The 18,510-nt window shown below is 63.8% G+C and overlaps 2 protein-coding genes across 3 annotated transcripts in view; one reads left to right on the top strand and one right to left on the bottom strand.

Annotated features, from left to right (window-relative positions):
• Positions 1-890: 890 nt before the first annotated feature.
• Positions 891-9,916, top strand: SLC6A8 (solute carrier family 6 member 8). The gene is made up of 13 exons (XM_047714807.1): positions 891-1,277; positions 2,956-3,087; positions 4,026-4,275; positions 4,801-4,933; positions 5,854-5,988; positions 6,069-6,172; positions 6,252-6,376; positions 6,958-7,070; positions 7,181-7,318; positions 7,418-7,520; positions 7,632-7,732; positions 7,813-7,983; positions 8,392-9,916. The coding sequence occupies exons 1-13, from the start codon at positions 1,016-1,018 to the stop codon at positions 8,530-8,532; spliced, it is 1,908 nt and encodes a 635-aa protein (XP_047570763.1). The 5' UTR covers positions 891-1,015; the 3' UTR covers positions 8,533-9,916.
• Positions 9,917-13,505: 3,589 nt separating this feature from the next.
• The window catches only part of BCAP31 (B cell receptor associated protein 31), a 28,766-nt gene continuing 23,761 nt past the window's right edge, over positions 13,506-18,510 (bottom strand). For both annotated transcript variants that reach the window (XM_047714879.1, XM_047714878.1), the window contains exons 5-8: positions 16,824-16,959; positions 15,871-15,994; positions 15,022-15,122; positions 13,506-13,894 (exon numbers count right to left, since the gene is read on the bottom strand). In XM_047714879.1, the coding sequence (XP_047570835.1) occupies positions 13,856-13,894; positions 15,022-15,122; positions 15,871-15,994; positions 16,824-16,959 (400 nt within the window). In that variant the 3' untranslated portion in view covers positions 13,506-13,855. The remainder of the gene's footprint in view (positions 13,895-15,021; positions 15,123-15,870; positions 15,995-16,823; positions 16,960-18,510) is intronic.

The following is an 18,510-nucleotide window of genomic DNA, read 5'->3' as shown; positions in this document are numbered from 1 at the left end:
CCTCGCTGGGCGTCGGGAGAAGGCTCAGGGAGACGGCAGGGACTGGAAGGACAGAGAAGACGCTGGGGGCCGAGGCTGGCTGGAAGGCAGCCAGGGCTGTGGCTTTGCTAGAACCATGAAGGGCAGGTCAGGAGGAGCGGTCTCGGCAGCGGCCAGGCCCAGGTGAAGCTGCGGTCAGGCGCGGCGCGGTCTCTGGGGAGGTGGCACCGGCCGGCGTCCCAGGTAGCAGCCATTCTGCTTCCCGCTGGAGTGGCGTCTCCTCCTCGGGAGAAGGGAAGGAGGGGGTGGGCGGAGTGACGAGGAGGGCGGGACGAGGGGGAGGGGGACCAGCCCGGTCGGGGGGGTGGGGCGACAGTGACATCACTCTGGAGTCGGTTCTTAAGCAGCAGCCGAGCGAACCGGGGAAGAGAGGGACGGTCGGAGCGCGGTGGCGAGTCACTGAGCCCGCTGGGGCCCAGAGAGCGGCTAGAGCCGCCGCCGCCGGGAAGGAGGGGCGAGCGCGCCTGGGCCATCGTCGCCGCCGTCGCCTTCGTCGCCGCCGCCGCCGCCGCAACCGCCACCGCCACCGGAGCAGCGGGCGAGCCGGGCCGGGGCGGGGGGCGCGGGCCGCAGGCCCCTGCTCCGGCCACCGCTTGCAGACCGTGGGCGCCCGATGCCGCCCGCGCCCCGCTAGATTGAATCTCGGGCCCGGCGAGCCGCCGCCGCCGCCGCCGCCCGAGCCGCGGGCAGCAGTCTCGGGAGCCGCCGCCGCCGCCCGGCCGGGCCCCGCCGCCGCCCGCGCGCCCCCGGGCCCCCGACACACATGAGATTCTTCAGGCTCACTTTCAAGTGCTTCGTGGACTGCTTCTGACCGCGCCGCCCCGCCTCCCCGACCCCCGGCCCGGCCGCCCCCCGGCCCCCGGCGGGCCCGCGCCTTCGGGGCCCCCCCCCTCGCGCCACCGGCGCCCCCCCATCCCGCCGCCCGCCCCCGCGAGCCGCCGCGCCCCCCGGCCCGGCCGTGCGGCCCGCCGGGGCCATGGCGAAGAAGAGCGCCGAGAACGGCATCTACAGCGTGTCCGGCGACGAGAAGAAGGGCCCCCTGATCGCGCCCGGGCCCGACGGGGCCCCGGCCAAGAGCGACGGCCCCGCGGGCCTGGGGGCGCCTGGCGGCCGCCTGGCCATGCCACCGCGTGAGACCTGGACGCGCCAGATGGACTTCATCATGTCGTGCGTGGGCTTCGCCGTGGGCCTGGGCAACGTGTGGCGCTTCCCCTACCTGTGCTACAAGAACGGCGGAGGTGAGCGCCCCCGCCCCGTCCCCGCTCTGTCCGGACCGGGACCCCCGATCACCACCAGCACCCCCTCCGGCCGGCGGCCAGCCCCACTGGGGCGCAGGGCCGAAGTCCGGGGTACTGGGTGCCGGAGGCCGCCCCTCGCTCGACGCTGCCGCCCGGTGGCCCGGGCTGGCGGTCTCCACCCCCCTAGCCGGTCATGTGCCTGGCAGTGTGTGGGGGGAGGGGGCCAGCGAGCCAGCCGCTGAAGCCCCAGCACGGCCTCCCCCCAGACTCCGGGTGCAGGAGCCCCAGAGCGATTGGTCACTGAGGTGGGAAGGCGAGGCCTGCCCACCGGGGTGGCTCCCAGAGGTGAGGAGCCCAGGCTGCCCCCGCTGGTCAGGCACACAAGTGGCACATTGTGTGGGGCCCCCACGTGTGCACACACGAACACACACACACACAATGGGCTACTCTGTCCCTCCCCCTGCCCTCTTCTCTTCTCCCCTCCCTTCCCTTCCCCTCTTCTCTTCCCCCCTCACTCCCCTCTCCTTCCCCTCCCCTCCTCCCCTCCCCTTCCTCTCCTCTCCCCTCCCCTCCCTCTCCCCTCCCCTCCCCTCCCCTCCCCTCCCCTCCCCTCCCCTCCCCTCCAGCTTGGGCCTGGAACACTGGGTGCCTGAGCCAGGCTTGGGTAGCCTGCGGCCTGGGCCGCCCGGCGCCGCCGCTGGACACACTGCGTGCACGTCCCATGCCCGCCGGCCCCAGCCCAGCCTAGCAACAGCGATAGGCACTCGTGTGTCCTGTGACTGCAAAGCACCACTGGGGTGGGGAGGAAGCCCTAGTGACTAGATGATAGGAAACTGAGACCCAGAGCAAAGGCCTTGGCCCAAGGTCACACACAAGAAGGATGCTGAGACCAGGAGCCAGGCCAGCTGCAGCCAGACCCAACTTCAGAGCACTGCAAAGCTGGGCAGGGGCAACGGCAGTGCGCCTGGTGGGGAAACGGGAGGAGACGGGGGCTGCCGTTGCCCTGCTCCCCTGACCCCTCACCTCTGGCCTGCAGTCCCTTGCCCTGCCACGCCGGCCACCTCCAAGGCCAGGCCCACCGGAGCTTGTTGTACTGCACTTTGTCTCCCCTGTCCTTGATCACTGACCTCTCCAGACACCCCCTGCGGGACTGTCCCCCACCCTCTTCTGCAGACCTTCACACTTGCAGGCAGCTGCTGGGTGCTGGGGTGCAGGGAAAGCTGGGGCTCCCTGTCCTTGCCCAAGCCAGACAGCCCCCCAGGCCTGAGTGCCAGCCACACTGCACACGTACATGAATGCACCGTTCTTCCCTGTGCTGCCTAGCAAACGGGGAACTGCGACACAAGGGGGTATGTGTCCTCCACGCCTGTTAGGTCACTGTTAGGTGACTGTAAGCCCAGAACCCTTGTGGGCATAGGGCCCCCCCAACCCAAGAAACGGAGCTGTAAGGACCCAGGGACCGCCACAGCCCTCCCGACAACTCCAGCCCCCTTCTCTCAAGGTTGTTCCCCTCGCACCTCTGAGTCAGTGGCCGCCCCTGCACTGATTCACCCAGTGGGAAGTTATGATGGGGCCAGGGTGGGGCCCAGAGTTGGCCCCACCCTGACCTCCCCAGGGGCCAACCAGGGGCTACGGGGCTGCCCTCTGCGAGTGCCCACCCGGTGCTTCTCTCCCCCAGGTGTATTCCTTATCCCTTACGTCCTGATCGCTCTGGTTGGAGGAATCCCCATTTTCTTCTTGGAGATCTCGCTGGGCCAGTTCATGAAGGCCGGCAGCATCAACGTCTGGAACATCTGCCCCCTGTTCAAAGGTGAGCAGCCCCAGGCTGGTCTCCCACCCCCTCCTCCTACGAGGGCAAAGCTGCCACCCACTTGAGAAATACTGTCCTATCTTGGCACCAGGCCGGGGTCTCACTGGTGTCCCCCAAGTCATGAGGGGAAAGCTGGAGGGCCTGCAGACCACTCAGTGACCTTGAGCAGATGCGGACTGGAGTCAGGGGTTGGCCTCTCCAGAGGCCAGGACACGCAGGCCCAGCAGGTCCCCAGGGGCTGAGTGGAGGGTGTGAGAGGTGACAGCACGAGACGCCACCCAGCACCTGTTACCTGAAGGCCAGAGGGCCAGCCTCAGGAGGTTGGATGGGAGCCATGGAGTTCAGGGTTTGAAGGGAAGAACCATTGGCAAAGGTCACTTTGGAGCTCCTTCTGCGTGTGGGTAGCGTACCCCCAGTCTCTCCAGGCCCTAGGAGGGACCCTGAGGAAGCCGGGGCTCAGAGAAGCGGAGTGATTGGCCAAGGTTGCCTGCTGAGAGGGGGACTGTCTCCCATATGGCCCCAGGTCACCAGAAAGTCCCCAGCTGCTGAATACTGGAGGCCACTGGGGACCCAGGTGGAGGCTTGGCCCTCCTCCTTCAACCATCCATGTTGGCAGTGGGACCCAAGAGAAGGGGACAGGTGTGTGAGGCTAGGGAATATACGGGATGTTCGTGCTTGGATTGGGGCAAGAGGGGAGGGCTGGAGAGAGGGTGCAGGTGAAGCCAGGAGCGCGGGCAGATGAAGACTGGGGAGTGTCCCGGTATCGGGACCTTCACACAAGGGAGGGTCCGGGGGGCTCTCTGCATCTGCTATCCTCCCACTCCCCGCCATCCTCCCACCAGATCTTATCAGCCGTGCTCTGGAGCCTTCTCTGAGCCTGGGAGGGTAGAAGGGGGGAATGGCTAAAGAGCCCGCGTAGAAACCCCTCTCCTTCCCAGGCCTGGGCTACGCCTCCATGGTCATTGTCTTCTACTGCAACACCTACTACATCATGGTGCTGGCCTGGGGCTTCTACTACCTGGTCAAGTCCTTCACCACCACACTGCCCTGGGCCACCTGCGGCCATACCTGGAACACCCCCGACTGTGTGGAGATCTTCCGCCATGAAGACTGTGCCAATGCCAGCCTGGCCAACCTCACATGTGACCAGCTAGCTGACCGTCGGTCCCCTGTCATCGAGTTCTGGGAGTGAGTCAGGAGCCTCCGGGCCAGGCTCTGCCTGTCCCTGTCTCTGGGCGGCACACAGGGCCAGAGTCTGCGCGTCTGGCAGGGGGGGCGGGCAGCGCCAGGGACGTAGAGCAGGGGTCACCCCAGGCCCTGCCTGTCTTCAGGGAGTCCCCAGCCGGGTCTCTAGAGGAGCTGGAACGGATGAGCCTTGCTCCTTCACCATTTCTCAGTCCCAGGCATCAGCTCCATTGTGCCTGCCAGTCAGGGAGGGGGGACCACCCCGCTGCAGGCTGAGGGTGCCCTGGGGCCCAGCTACCAGCCTTCCCACCTCTGGCCAGGGGCTCCTGGCCTTCAGACTCAACAAACGGCAGTACCTCCAAGCCTCTAGGCCGCAGGCTTGGGTGGGGCCTAGGTGCCCAGGAGGGCCCTACCACCTGGGCCCCACCTGGACCCGAGGGCGGGAGGGCGGGGAACGCCACCCCTGGGGCAGCTCCCAGTCACTTTACCCTCCGCTGGTCCAGCGCTCACGGGCTCTCCCTCCCCCAGGAACAAAGTCTTGCGGCTCTCCGAGGGGTTGGAGGCGCCAGGGGCCCTCAACTGGGAGGTGACCCTGTGTCTGCTGGCCTGCTGGGTGCTGGTCTACTTCTGCGTCTGGAAGGGGGTCAAGTCCACAGGAAAGGTACGGCCGGAGGCCCCCGCAGGGCTGGGGGTGACGGCCGGGCTGGGGGCAGCACGGCCCTGGTGGGGCACGGGGGAGAGAAGGGCGGGCTCTGCCAGGGACCACCGCTGCAAGGGGAGGGGCCGGGGCCGCGGCCTGAGCGCGGAGCAGGTCCTTGAATGGAGACTGTTCCATTCCCGCCCATGCCTGGACCGTCCTCCTTGCCCTCCAGACTCCCCACCCATGCCAGGATTGTCCTTCCCGCCCCTCCAAACTCCCCCGCCCAGGCTTGGATCGTCCTCCCCTCCCACCTCCAAACTCCTCCACCCATACCTGGATCGTCCTCCCCACCCTTCCAAACTCCCCCGCCCATGCCTGGAGCGTCCTCCTCCGCCCCCCTTCTCCCTCCTGAGGTGGGGAGAAGCCCAGGCAGCCGCTGCCCCTTGCCTGTGTCGGGGCATTGCCGACTGCCCTTGCCCCGCTTTCTCTCTATTCCTCACTCCCTTGTGCTGGCCCTGGTTGGGGGCGGGGGGCACCCAGGCTATGGTCTCCCCTGCCCGCCTGTCCTGCTCTGCTCAGCGTGGACGGCAGGCAGGAGTCATGGGGCCCCGTGTCGCCCTCTGGCCGGCGGGGTCTAGCCCCGACTACCAGACTCGGCCTCTCTGCACAGTGACGTGCTGTCGGGGCCCGGGGGGGCCACGAGATCTGCCCCCCCGCTGCTGTCCCGCTCCCCACCTCTCCCTTCCGTCTGCCACTGACCTGTGCCGGCTGTGGAGCTGCTCCCACTCCAGCCCGGGCGTGGAGCTTCCTCGGGGAGGAGCCGAGGCTTGGAGGAGCAGGGGGGGGCTGCTGGCCAGCCTCCCTCCCGGCTTTGGAGCAGCTGGGGGCCCCAAGGGGGAGGCGGGTGCCGCAGGGCCCCTCTGAGCCGCCCGGCCCCCCAGATCGTGTACTTCACCGCAACATTCCCCTACGTGGTCCTCGTCGTGCTCCTGGTGCGTGGCGTGCTGCTGCCCGGCGCCTTGGACGGCATCCTCTACTATCTCAAGCCTGACTGGTCGAAGCTGGGGTCCCCTCAGGTGAGGGCAAGGTGTGGGGCAGTGGGGGGGGAGCCAGGCCGCAGGGCCCCTCACATCCTCCCTTGGCCGGCCCCGCGCAGGTGTGGATAGATGCCGGGACCCAGATTTTCTTCTCCTATGCCATCGGCCTGGGGGCCCTGACGGCGCTGGGCAGCTACAACCGTTTCAACAACAACTGTTACAAGTAGGTGCCCCCCGACCCCTGCCCCCCCCACCCTGCCCATGGGCAGCAGGCAGCCTGACCACCGCCCCTCTGCCCCCAGGGACGCCATCATCCTGGCTCTCATCAACAGCGGCACCAGCTTCTTCGCTGGCTTCGTGGTCTTCTCCATCTTGGGCTTCATGGCTGCAGAGCAGGGCGTGCACATCTCCAAGGTGGCGGAGTCAGGTAAAGACCCGCTCCCCGGCCCCTGGGCCGCCGTGGCCTTGGCCTTCCAGCGCACTGCGCTCGCAGACACATGCGCCAGGGGTCACCCTGGGAGCCAGAAGAAACAGTCCCCGAACTTGCCCCGTCCCTCTGGGCCAGAGGGAGACCCAGCTGTTCCGGAGGGCTGGAGCCTCGTGGGCCAGGCCCCGCGGAGCCTTGAGCTCCTCCCGTCCACCCGGCCCCAGGGCCTTGGCGCAGGCCCCTCCCATCTGTGAGGCCAACGTGACCGCGGAAGCCCACCGCCCCTCCCATCTGCCAGAGGGCGCAGGGCGAGAGGAGGGTCTTTCCGGGCTTCATGGGGACCTGTGACTGCAGTAGCGGCTGGAATCAGAGGCCGGGAGTCCAAGTCAGACGACCCACCCTTAGGGGCTTGAGTGACACCCGGCAACACCTTGACCCGAGAGGCAGGGCAGGGCCCTCGGCCACGAGATGCTCGGGCGTCCTCCATCCCTTTGGGAAGGGGGGACGAGGAAGGCAAGCGACGATGACCTGGAACGCGGGTGGGGCACACCCATGTCTGAACCCTGCCCCTTCCCCTTCAGGGCCAGGCCTGGCCTTTATCGCCTACCCCCGGGCTGTCACGCTGATGCCTGTGGCCCCGCTCTGGGCTGCCCTGTTTTTCTTCATGCTGCTGCTGCTCGGCCTGGACAGCCAGGTTTGCCGGGGGTGACAGAACACGGTGGGCGGGGGGAGATGGGGGACACTGAGGGAGGGGAGCTGACGGCAGGGAGGGGGGAGGGGCGTGGCCTCAGCGCCTGGCCACAGTTTGTAGGTGTGGAAGGCTTCATCACTGGCCTGCTCGACCTCCTCCCGGCCTCCTACTACTTCCGTTTCCAAAGGGAAATCTCTGTGGCCCTCTGCTGTGCCCTCTGCTTTGTCATCGACCTCTCCATGGTGACCGATGTGAGTGGGGCCGGGGCGGGGGCTCCCCCTCTCTCCCCCCCCCACCCCCCCGCAGCTTCCATCCGCCCGCCGCTTCCCCTGACCAGGCTCTGTCCCCAGGGCGGGATGTATGTGTTCCAGCTGTTTGACTACTACTCGGCCAGCGGCACGACCCTGCTCTGGCAGGCCTTTTGGGAGTGCGTGGTGGTCGCCTGGGTGTACGGTAGGTCTGCCGCCTACGGTAGGTCTGCGGGGCCGGGTGGGGGGGGAGGGGTCGTGGCCTGCAGGGGAGGTGAGGTCTCTAGCTCCAGCCCTCGTGCCCCACCCGCCCCAGGAGCAGACAGGTTCATGGATGACGTGGCCTGCATGATCGGGTACCGACCTTGCCCCTGGATGAAATGGTGCTGGTCCTTCTTCACCCCACTGGTCTGCCTGGTAAGGGCCAGGGGAAGCTGGGCAGGGGGAGGGACGCCGAAGGACCTCCGGCGGCTGAGAGCGGGGGTTCTCACCCACAGGGCATCTTCACCTTCAACGTGGTGTACTACAAGCCGCTGGTCTACAACAACACCTACGTGTACCCGTGGTGGGGCGAGGCCATGGGCTGGGGCTTCGCGCTCTCCTCCATGCTGTGTGTGCCCTTCCACCTCCTGGGCTGCCTCCTCAGAGCCAAGGGGACCATGGCTGAGGTCAGTCTCCCGTCCCGCCTCTCCCTTACTCCACTCCCTGCCTCGCACCGGCTCAAGGCATTCCGTCTCCGTCCCAAGGGCCCGTTCTCCCGCCCGCTAGGACGGACCGGCGCTGGGAGTCTCCGGGGCCAGCTCGGGGGAGGGGGGTGGAAGGAAGGCAGACCCTCCGGGGCCTGAGGTCCCTATGGGGAGAAGACGGGTCTGTCCCTTGCCCCTCACCCCGTTCCCTGGTACAGAGAGTGGGGTGTGTGGTCAGTACCCACGGGAGGAGGGCCCCTGGTCCCCCAAATGGTGGGGGGGGGTGGGAAGTGGACAGAGGCGGAGGGCTAGCATGGGCACCTCCCCCACCCCTCCCCTCCCCTCCCCGGGCCATCGCCCAGGGACTCAACGTGTCCCTCTCCCCTGCAGCGCTGGCAGCACCTGACGCAGCCTGTGTGGGGCCTCCACCACTTGGAGTATAGAGCTCAGGACTCGGATGTCAGGGGCCTGACCACCCTGACCCCAGTGTCCGAGAGCAGCAAGGTGGTGGTGGTGGAGAGCGTCATGTGACAGGCGCCCTGGCTCCCATCACCAGCTCACCCTCTTGTAGCCATAGCAGCCCCTGCTTTAGCCCCCCACCCCTCCGGGGGGCTTGCCTTTCCCTGACACTTTTGGGGTCTGCCGGGGGGGAGTGGGAGGAAGCACCACGAGTGCTAAACTAAAATAACTTTTTCCATTTTTAATAAAACGCCAAAAATACCACAACCCACCAAAAATAGATGCCTCCCACCCCCCCCACCACCCCCCAACGGAGCTGGTACGAACACTGCTTCCCAGGCCCTACCCACCGTGCCCCCGCCCCATGCCCACTGCAGCTGTGTCTCCCCCGGCCCCAGCACGCCTGCCCCTCGGGGCTGTGCCCGACGCTCCCTCGGGCGGCCCATCTACCCCAGAGGCGGCAGTGGCAGCTGGGGGACCAGGGCGGGAGAGCCAAGGCGGCTACTTCCGCTGGGCCCCACCCCTCTTCCCGTCCCTATTCTAGAAGCTTAGAGAGCCAGCCAGCAACGGGACCTTCCGGTTCCTGCGCCAGTTGCCACCAATATCAGTTGTGTGAGCTTGTGTACGAATGCACGTGTGCGTGAGTATGTAGGGTGAACCTAGATCTCTTAGCCAAGGTCACTACCAGGTGTAAACTGTGCCTGTGGGCAAACGAGGCTTGTATTTTGCACATTTTATAAAAACTTGAGGAAAGAGATTCCTGCTTGTATATTTCTAAAGAGAAAACAGCCCGGCGTCCCGACTCTCCCTGCCACTCCCGGCCCCTCTGAGCACCCCCTTAGTCCTCTGCCCCAGCCAAGGAGTGTGAATTTATAAATCTAATTTTCATAGGCAAAAGCTTCAAGCTGTTGAGCGTGCGAGTCTGTCGTGTGGGTGTGCATGTGCAGTCCCAGTCCCGGGGCCCTAGGCCAGGTTGGACAGAGACTGCATGGCGGGGGCGGGGGCCCTGCAGGAGCATCCCCCTACCCCGTCCGCCCGCAAGCCGGCAGGGCGAGATGCAGCGTCGTGACCCCCGGGGGACCTGGGGCTCCTCGCCTGGCACGCTCAGGCTCGCCCACGCCCTGACCCCCCTTGGCCCGGGCTGGGCACGACTGCAGGGATCTGAGGTCGGCACCAGCCAGGGAAGGCCTGCGCCCAGGCACGGCTGCCACCTGCAAGCTTAAAGCGGATGCACCTCCCGCGTCTCAAGTCTTCCATTAGCAGCTTTAATTAACCCACGTGTGTGTCACGTCCGATCCCGAGACGGCCGAGCGGACCCTAGAAGGGCTTCCCCCACACCGCCCTGACCTGGGTCGGAGAGGTGGGCCTGGGTGAGGGCGGGGGTCCAGCGAGGACATTCTTACTGTGCTAAAAAAGCCACTGCAAACATAGCAATAAAAACATGTCATTTTCCAAAGCTGGCTCCCGAGCCACCTCTGCTGAGCCACCTCTGCTTGTCGTGAGGGGTTGGGGGGGGCGGGGGAGGCATCCCCACCTGGAGCTGCTTCCTCAGGGCATTTGTTCCGAGGATCCGTGCGCCTGGCACTGTTCCAGGACCTGGGAGTGGAGCAGGTCCCAGAGCCGGCAGAGCACCTCTTCCCCACGCACCCGGTACACGCGGGGAGAGGAGCCAGAGAGCAGGGCAGGTGGGTGGGAAGTCATGGGTGCTGAGTCTCCTGAAGGGTGCCCAAATGCTGCAGAGAACAGGTAAGCGCCGAGGCAGAAGCCACGCACGGCAGGTGAGCACGAGGTCGGGACGGCCAGCGAGAAGGCTGCAGCAGGACCCGGGGAGGCAGACAGCAGTGGGACTGGGGCGCTGGCCACACAGGGCCCAAGTGAATCTTCACATTAGGGACCTGTTTGCAAGGTGGAGCCCATGACCTGTGCGTGGCTGGGATGTGGGTTTTAGAGAGGACTCGGGGGACCCTGAGCTCCTGGGCACCAGGAAGGACGGCATTGGCAGGCCCTGAGCCCAGGAAGACAAGGGAGAGGGTGTGAAGGGGGTGTGTGGCAGCTGACTGAGGGCCTGCTGTACCAGAGAGATCACCTCGCCGGAAATGTGTAGGCAATAGGGTAGGCAATAGGGTGGACAAGGGGTCTGCAGTTCCAGAAAGAGTCTGGACTGGAGAAAGGTTCTCAGCCATGAACATGGCTCTGAAAGCCCGGAGCCTGCACGAGCTCACAGAGGGCGGCCAGGAGCCCGTGTAGAGGGAGAAGCAGCCCTCACAGCAAGCCCTGGGGCTCTGGGACTCTTGGAGGAGAGAGGGAGCAGCCACGGAGACTGAGGCAGGGCAGCCAGAGGGCTGAGAGGGACCCCAAGAGGGCAGGTGCAGGGTGACCTTCCGGTTCGGGAAGGGCCGCACATATGTGCGCACCAGGGCAGGGGGTGGTCAGGGAGGAGGAGCAAGGAGGAGGAGCAAGGGGCTCCGCGGGGGCTGCTGCTGGTCAAGAGACAGGAGGCCCCAGAAAGCTCGCTGCACTTGGCAACGAGCTTCTTGGAGACCCACACAGGAGAGGTTCCGGTGCAGGGGGTGCGTGCCAGAGCTTGACTGGGTGGCATTAAGAAAAAAGAGGTAGGCGCAACCCAAGCATTCACTGAGGGAGGAAATGGATAACAAAACAGGGCCTATCCATGTCTTTGTTAAAAAGGAAAGAAATGGGGAATCCGGCGGGCTCAGCTGGAAGAACATGTGACTTGATCTGGGTCTCGTGAGTTCAAGCCCCACGTTGGGTGCAGAAATTACTTAAATAAATAAAAGCTTTAAAGAAAAGGAGACTCTGAGCCCTGCTACAACGTGGCAGAGCCTCAAAGCAGACACAGACACTGCAGAAGGCTGCTTCTGGAGGGCACACAGAGTGGCTGCAACCAGAGAGCAGGACGGTGGGTCAAGGCGTGGGAGCCTGGCGCTCACTCTGGATGCCAGCCTGAGGCTGGGGGGGGGGGGGTTCCTGGCTCGCTGCCCCCTGCAGTCCCTCCCAGGCCAGTCCCTGCGCTCTATCAAGGCACAGCCCCCTTCCTGAGGAGGAGGTGCATTAGCCCTCAACCAGACAGCCAAGGGTGGGCCATGCTCCTGAGGGTCACCACTAACCAGGACAGGGGGCAGGTCCCCACAGAACTCAGAAAGGAGCACTGTCTGAACAGGCCCGACTGCAGTGCAAGCCAGGCCTGTGCGGGCACGTGGAGGTACCTCCCGGCGGGACACGCGGGCCAGGTCCCAGGCCCCTCACACCGTGCCCCACCCTGTCGACTCCTCCAGCGAGTTCCTGCCTCTACGCCCACAGAATGGAGTCTGCAGCCAAGGGTCACCGCCCCGAGGCCTGCTCTGCTCCCGCACCCTGGGCACACAGCAACTCCTTACCATGTCCATGCCCCCAGCTACCACCACTCCTCCGCTCAGGTCTGCAGGACCTCTTGCCGAATAGCCTCCGAGCCACCCGCCGCAAGAAACATCAACATCGTAAAAGGAGATGTCGACGGAGGCTGTGCTGCTTGGCTGGAGCCCTGAGAGCAGTGGGCAGTCACCATTTACTCTGCACTCCGCCTCTGGGGAAGGGGCTCAGGACATGGGGTCTGGCCACCTAGTAGGAGACAGGTAAGGAAAGCAGCCAGCCCAGGACCTGGTGTGCACGGGGCCGCCGCAGCCACGGGCAGGGCGCAAGGGGGGAACAGGCTTACTCAGGGCAGAGGGCTGCTAGGAAACAGCACTTCGAACAGCCCGCGTGCGGGTTTCCGCGAGCGGCCCTCCGGTCGGGGCTGACCTGTTGCCCCCGCCACCCCAGCTACATGGTGCACCAGAAACAGCGAGCCGCGGCTTTCTTCTCTCTGCCTGGCCCAGGGCCCAACACTACAGAGGTGCAGGGAGGGCCTGAAGCTGGCCGGGGAAGAACCCACAGACGCACTGTTTGGACTCTGGCCTCTACAGGTTCATAGAAGGGCGAGCTCAAGGGAGGGCAAGGGAGTCAGGGAACACTTCCTGGAAAAGTGGGACTATCCCTCAGCTTAGCACAGCACCCACAGAGCCTCACCCATAGTCCCCCACCCATACGCCCCATCAGACGCCAACTTGCAGCTCGTGAAAGCATGGGAAGGGGGAGGGGACACCGGAGAAGGCAGCCACTGGCCCAGGCCAAGCAGGGTTAGAAGGTGTGTGAGTACAAGCTAGCCACTAGCACTAACATCTTCGGGAGCCTCACAGTTCCAAAACAAAACACCTCCAACCTGCTCCCTCTGCCCCGTTCTCCGGGCCAGCAAAGCACAAGTGCCACATCGGAAGACAGGCCACAGGAGCCCCAGCCACCCGGGCTCTCAGGTTGGTCCTGAACACTACGAGCCCTGCTCGGGAGAGGCCACCCACTGAAGCTAGCCGGTGGGGACAACCACCAACGGGGACACCGCTGGGAAAGCAGGCGCTAAGCCAGGAGACACGACCGATGGTTCCCAGGGCTGCAGGAAGCAGAGAAGGCACCCTCCCCCACACCAAGCTCTACCCTGAGCCAGCCAGAGGTCACTGTCAAGGGCAGGTCTCCTCTCTTAGTAGACATGAGTCAGAGGTCATCCTGCAAACCTTCAGGAGGAAGTGAGGCAGGGAGTGACTCGTGGCACCCTGCCACCTTCTACCTGTCCTAAAATGTGATGAACAGGACTCAGGCAGGCAACTCTGTCACCCGGAAGCCCCAGCACTTCAGAGAGTCTCCCAAGAGTCCCTGGACCCAGTGGCCAACCCAACAGGTCAGACACGCCCTAACCCAAGGAGTCATAAAACACGGCCTGCCTGGGGAGCACGAGGCAAAGGTACAGAGAGAGCAATTGTGAGTGAGCCTGGGCCTAGCCTGGGATGAGGGAACCTTTAGGGGTTGGAATAACCTAGAAGAAAATAATCTGAAGGCCTCCAGGACCAAAGACTGGGGTTCTCTATCAGAGCTACCTGCCCCACCTTCCTGGTCACTCCCATGATGGCAGAAAGAGGTGGCCTCCTGGTGGCCCCAATTACACACACGAACCACAGTCACGTGATAACAACCTTTATTGCCCCCAAGAGAAACTCTACTAGGCCTGCTCCATCGACCCTCCAGCAGGACCAGAGACAAGGTGCCCTGGAGCCCCAAACAACACGCCAACACAAAAAACGGCTCAACTCAGTGGGAAGCAATGCCTGCCTCATGCCTGGCTGGCCAGGACGTTCGCGAACTCATCCTGAGTGGGCGGCAACCGGGTCCCCTGCAGTACGCCGGGACAGCGTGAACTGCGAGGTGCGCAAGGGGGCGGGAAGCAGGAGGGGGCGAACCGAAGTACCCGTGAGGCCAGGCTGCAGGCAGCAGCGGGCACAGGCCAGGTAGCAGGCGGGGAGGAGCAGCCTCACTCCTCCTTCTTGTCCGTGGGGCCGTCTACTGCTGCCTGGAAGGGACAGAAACCACAAGGCAAGGGATCGACAGGATGCACCCCTCCCCTTCAGCCCCTGGCCCCTCCACCCTAAAGGCCCAGCTTGCTGCCTTCTCCCTAAGTGACAGGTACCAGGGGAGCAAGGAGCCCCCCCCCCCGCCGTAGCAGCACCCGAAGGCCTGCCAGGGCAGGAGTGGCCCCATTCTAGCGAAGGCTGTGACCCTAACACCAACCAGGGAGGTGCAGCTGGGAGCCTCCTCCGTCACTCCTCCCTTCAAGCCGCAGGGCCCCACACCAACCACCATCTTGGGCCCGCAGCAGGCCCTGCATTCCAGTCCCTCCCAAGTCCCAGCTCAGGCCCTGCCCAGTTCTGTATGTATATTCTCTGTGGGTCCTGCCAGTGAACCCCCCTACACTGAGGCCACCACCAGTCCTCCTCTGGGGCTGGGTCATGCCTCTTCAGCCCCTGTGGTGGCCAAATCTGGGCCGCCAAGCAACAGGGCAAATTGTCAGAACTTAGGGGTGTTTGCCAAACCGTCACGCCTAATTTCCAGGCCACCTGAGTTTCCACATTCAGCCAATCTGAGGACTCAGGTCCTGGGCGGGGACGGGATAGGTGGGTGGCCCCGGCCCTGCATCACCCCCACAGCCCACGTACAGAAGGCCGGCTGCCCGTTACAGAGTCTCCGTGCAACAGATTTGGACTAGTGCAGGGGCCCCCGCACCACAGACCAGGTGCACGCGTAAGCAAAAGCGTTCTTCTCAAAGACACTGATGCCAGGGGTGAGGCCAGGCAGGAATAGCACAGAGGGCGCACTGCACTGCTGAGGCCACTTTAGCAAGCGGCTGCCATCTGCCAAGCCACACCCACCCGCCCGAGAAAGGGCTCCAGCTGTTGGGCCCAGACTGGCACTGCTCAGCAGGCTCTTCTCTAGACCCAGAGTCAGCAGCAAAGGAGGAAGAAAGGGGGAGCGGGAGAGAAAGCAGCCAGCCTGCCCCTAGGGCCTCTCGTAGGCTCTGCTGAGGCAGGCCAGTCTGGGGATGGGCCCGCTCTGGGCCTGTGTGGGTGTGGGGGTACGGGGGTGCAGGAGTGCAAGGAGCTTTGATTCTCTCCAACAGAGCAGACTACACCTGCGGCTGACCTGTAATTTCGCGTGCTCCTCCAACAGGCGGTCGTACTCCTTGGTCAGGCCCTCAGACTGCTTCCGCATAGCCAGAGCCTCGTTTTCAGCCTTCTCTAATTCTGGGGATGGTGCAGATGAAGAGGAAAAGGAAACAGAAACACGGGGTTAGGGAGAGAAAATCCCAGCTGCCGGACACCAGATACAGATCTGAACGTGTCCCCTCTAAGGCTATCGAGAGAGCACGCCCCCCAGAAAGTTCCCCTGCCAGCTACTGTGAGGGCCCCCGAAGTGGGGCAGGGCTGGCCAACACAGCTGGGGGAGGCGGGAAAATACCAAGGACACCCTGGCCCATTTGACGGAGGGACTCCCAAGTGACCCTAGGTGCAGGAGACTCCAGGGAGGCTGAGAGCATGGGACGACAGCGAGAGAAGGCAGCAAGGAGCAGACTCTCACCCTCAAAGTTGAGAGCAAAAAGCAAGCTAGGGGGGTCTTCAGGAAGGGAGATGGGGTCACAGCAGGTTCTCCGGAAACACTGCGAACGGTTCTGGGATAGTGTCCCGAATTCTTTCTGTCCCTGCCCCAAAGACCCTGGTGACGCCACCACCTACAGAGAGCACCGCTCCCCAGGCCTGGTGCCGGCCGAGATGCTCTGGGGTTAGTCTCGGAGCAGCTGGGGCCCCCTGGGCCCCGAGACAGACACTGCACCACTGAGCCCAGCAGCTGCGCGAGCCAAGGACTGTTTGCTGCCACCCAGCTCCTGAGCCCAAGGGCGAGTTTGTTACTCATACTCCGGCACAAGTGGGGCAGCCACCACTGCGGGAGCATCCAGACTTTCAGGGGCTGGCGACAGCTGAGGTCAATGCTCACTTTGCTTGTTGACGTCCAGCTCGTCCTTCAGCTTCTTCACATCAGCCTTCAGGCTCCTGTTCTCTTCTTCCACCTTCTTCTCAGCATCCCTACCGTCCGACTTCACCCCGCCAACAGCAGCTTCCTAGGCACAACGCCAAGGGCAGGGGTTACTTGGGAGGGAGGGAGGGAGGTGGCAGGCAGGCAAACAGGCGATCCAACTCTGTCTTCCCCACGGAGTGCAATTCCTCAAGCGGCCTCGGGCACTTGACCCTTGGGGAATGTCAGTGCAGACGGGCTCCTAGGCCACGTGCCCTGCCTCTCTTTCTCAGCAGCACTGCAGGCTTTACCGGTCCAGCCAATGACTCAATCTGCTCTCTTCTGGAAATTTCTGCCAGTCACCCCCAACTGACCAATGACCTCTGTTCCTCTCCCCAGACTCCACAGATGACTCTGGCCAGGAGCCCCAAACTCATCCCTGCCCATGCAACTCTATCCCATCTATGAATGAACCAGGTCCGTATACCCATCTCCTTCCCAGCTCAGCTCACACCTAACCTCCTCACACAAGCCTTCCGAGACTGGCTACCTCCCGTCCCTACTCGGTCTCCAGCTGATACGGTCTCCAGCTGATACAATCCTCAGGAGACCACAGGCCTTATCTTGCACTCTTCTGTGTTAACTGGCCCATGGCTCACAGCACAGGGTTTGGCTCACTGGAGAGTCAGCTCTGTCAAGCAAGAGTCTGGCCCAGATGTAGCCATAGAGACAAGGGAGCACCAACGGTACCCCCGTCCCTGTCGAGTCCCCGGATCCCTCCCCTACAACTCCCGAGAACTACCCCTTCACCTTCTACCCAACCCCTCAGCTTGGCCAACAGCCATAGCGTCACACACTCCCAGCCCAACAGGCCAACAGTGGCCCTGAGGCCCACAGGGAACATCACACAGCCGAGCCCCGCAGACAGAACTCACCTTCTTCAGCTGGTCATTCTCTTCCATGTACTTCTTGGCCGCCTCACTAGCACTCTCCGCCTGCTTTTTAAAGGCTTCGTTGGACGCCAGCAGCGTGGCCTGCTGGGAGATGAGAGTCACCAGGCGTCTAAGCAGGCTACAATTGAAAAAGAAGGAAAACTGAGCGGAAGAAAGCAGGGAAAAGGGCTGGCAGGAACTCCTCTTGATTGTTCCTGTCTCAACCCTGCCTCTAGCCTAGACCTGTCCTCTTAGATTGCCAGGGCAGCCAAGCAAGACGCCACCAGCCTGGGTCTGGCAACAGAAGGGAAAAGGCGGAGCCTGAGAGCTGTCCTCCTGCCACCAGAATGATTAATACTGCCCCAAAACGGCTGCCCAAAGCTCTGGAGCTGTCCTTCAGTCCCAAAGGCACAGGAAGCAACACACTGATGAGACACCCCAGACCAGGCCTAGCTATAGCCAGAGGACCCCAAACCTAGTCCTTTCCAGATGTTCCAAAGAAGCCACAGCGCCATCTTCCTAGCTGCGACATCAGGCTTGCCCTGGTAAAGAGGAGCAGCTCGCATCTGGGGGCACTTCCGACCTCTGGGCCCAATCCTCACACCTAGCTGATAGGGGAGGCACGACTGCTGCCCATGTCAGAGAGGGGAGACTGGCTAAGGCAAGTGGTAGAGGTTGAGAGCCAAAAACGGCCAAGGCAAATCCCCACTGCAGTCGGTATGAACCCAGGATCCAAGTCTGCACCCACCACCCGCTCTCCATTTGGAGGGAAGCGCTCCCACACCCAACGAGAGACAGAAAAAAATGACTCTTCTCTCCCCGCCCCCTCCCTAAACGCGCTCTACACACAGCTGTTAGACAACATTGCCACGGTGAGCTCTTCCGGCACTGGGGGAGCAGAAAAGGAAGAACCAGGGCCCAGGCATACACCTCAGATGCAGACCAGCAACGAGGGGCAAGCAGGTGGCAGCCGGGGGTGGGGGAGACCTGCTGCTCCGTTCCGACAGCCAGCCCTGTCCTTGAGCAGTTACCTGATAGGAGGAGAGGGTAACGGACAAACGCACAGCTCAAACAGTAAAAACTGGGGTGGGGGAGGAGGGCAGGCACTTTCCCCACACACCTGAGACAGAGGCTCGGGCTGGCCACAGATGAGGAAGGCACCCCTGGGGAACAGGGAAAGACGCTGCTTTGTGCTGAGTGTTTCCACAACAAAGTGCTTGCTCAGAGGAGACAAAGCAGCCTTGGATGCCTGCTCCCAGGCCAGCCTTCCCAAGGCCTGCCAGCTTTCCCAGAGTTCTTGTGGACACCTGCCTCTCAGACGGCCCAAGGGCACGGGGCAAGAAACATGGTGTGCGCCCCCCAACCCTGCCCACCGTGTGGACCCTGGCAGAGTCCCTGCGAGGAGCAAGTCCCTCGGGGGAAGGGGGAGGGGAGGCGGGCACACAGGGGCCCTCAGATGCCCATCACGCTTCCTGGTTTGCGGAGAGGCTCCAGGGGCCCCTGGCAGTATGGGGAAAGCCAGACTGCTGGTTCCTGGCAGGAAGGGAGAGTTTCCAATGACATGTGCTCTCTAAAATTAGCAGCCAGACCTCGTGGCCCAGGGCTCAGGTTTCCCTGTCTCAGCCCCTGACTATACACCAGCCTGCCCCCCATTGGGCTGGAGCCCTGGAAGTGGAAGGAGCTCCCACAT

Source organism: Lutra lutra, chromosome X, assembly GCF_902655055.1.
Source record: "Lutra lutra chromosome X, mLutLut1.2, whole genome shotgun sequence".
NCBI classification, from domain to species: domain Eukaryota; kingdom Metazoa; phylum Chordata; class Mammalia; order Carnivora; family Mustelidae; genus Lutra; species Lutra lutra.
The sequence above is the reverse complement of the archived record's forward strand: the minus strand, read 5'-3'. Positions and strand labels throughout refer to the sequence as shown.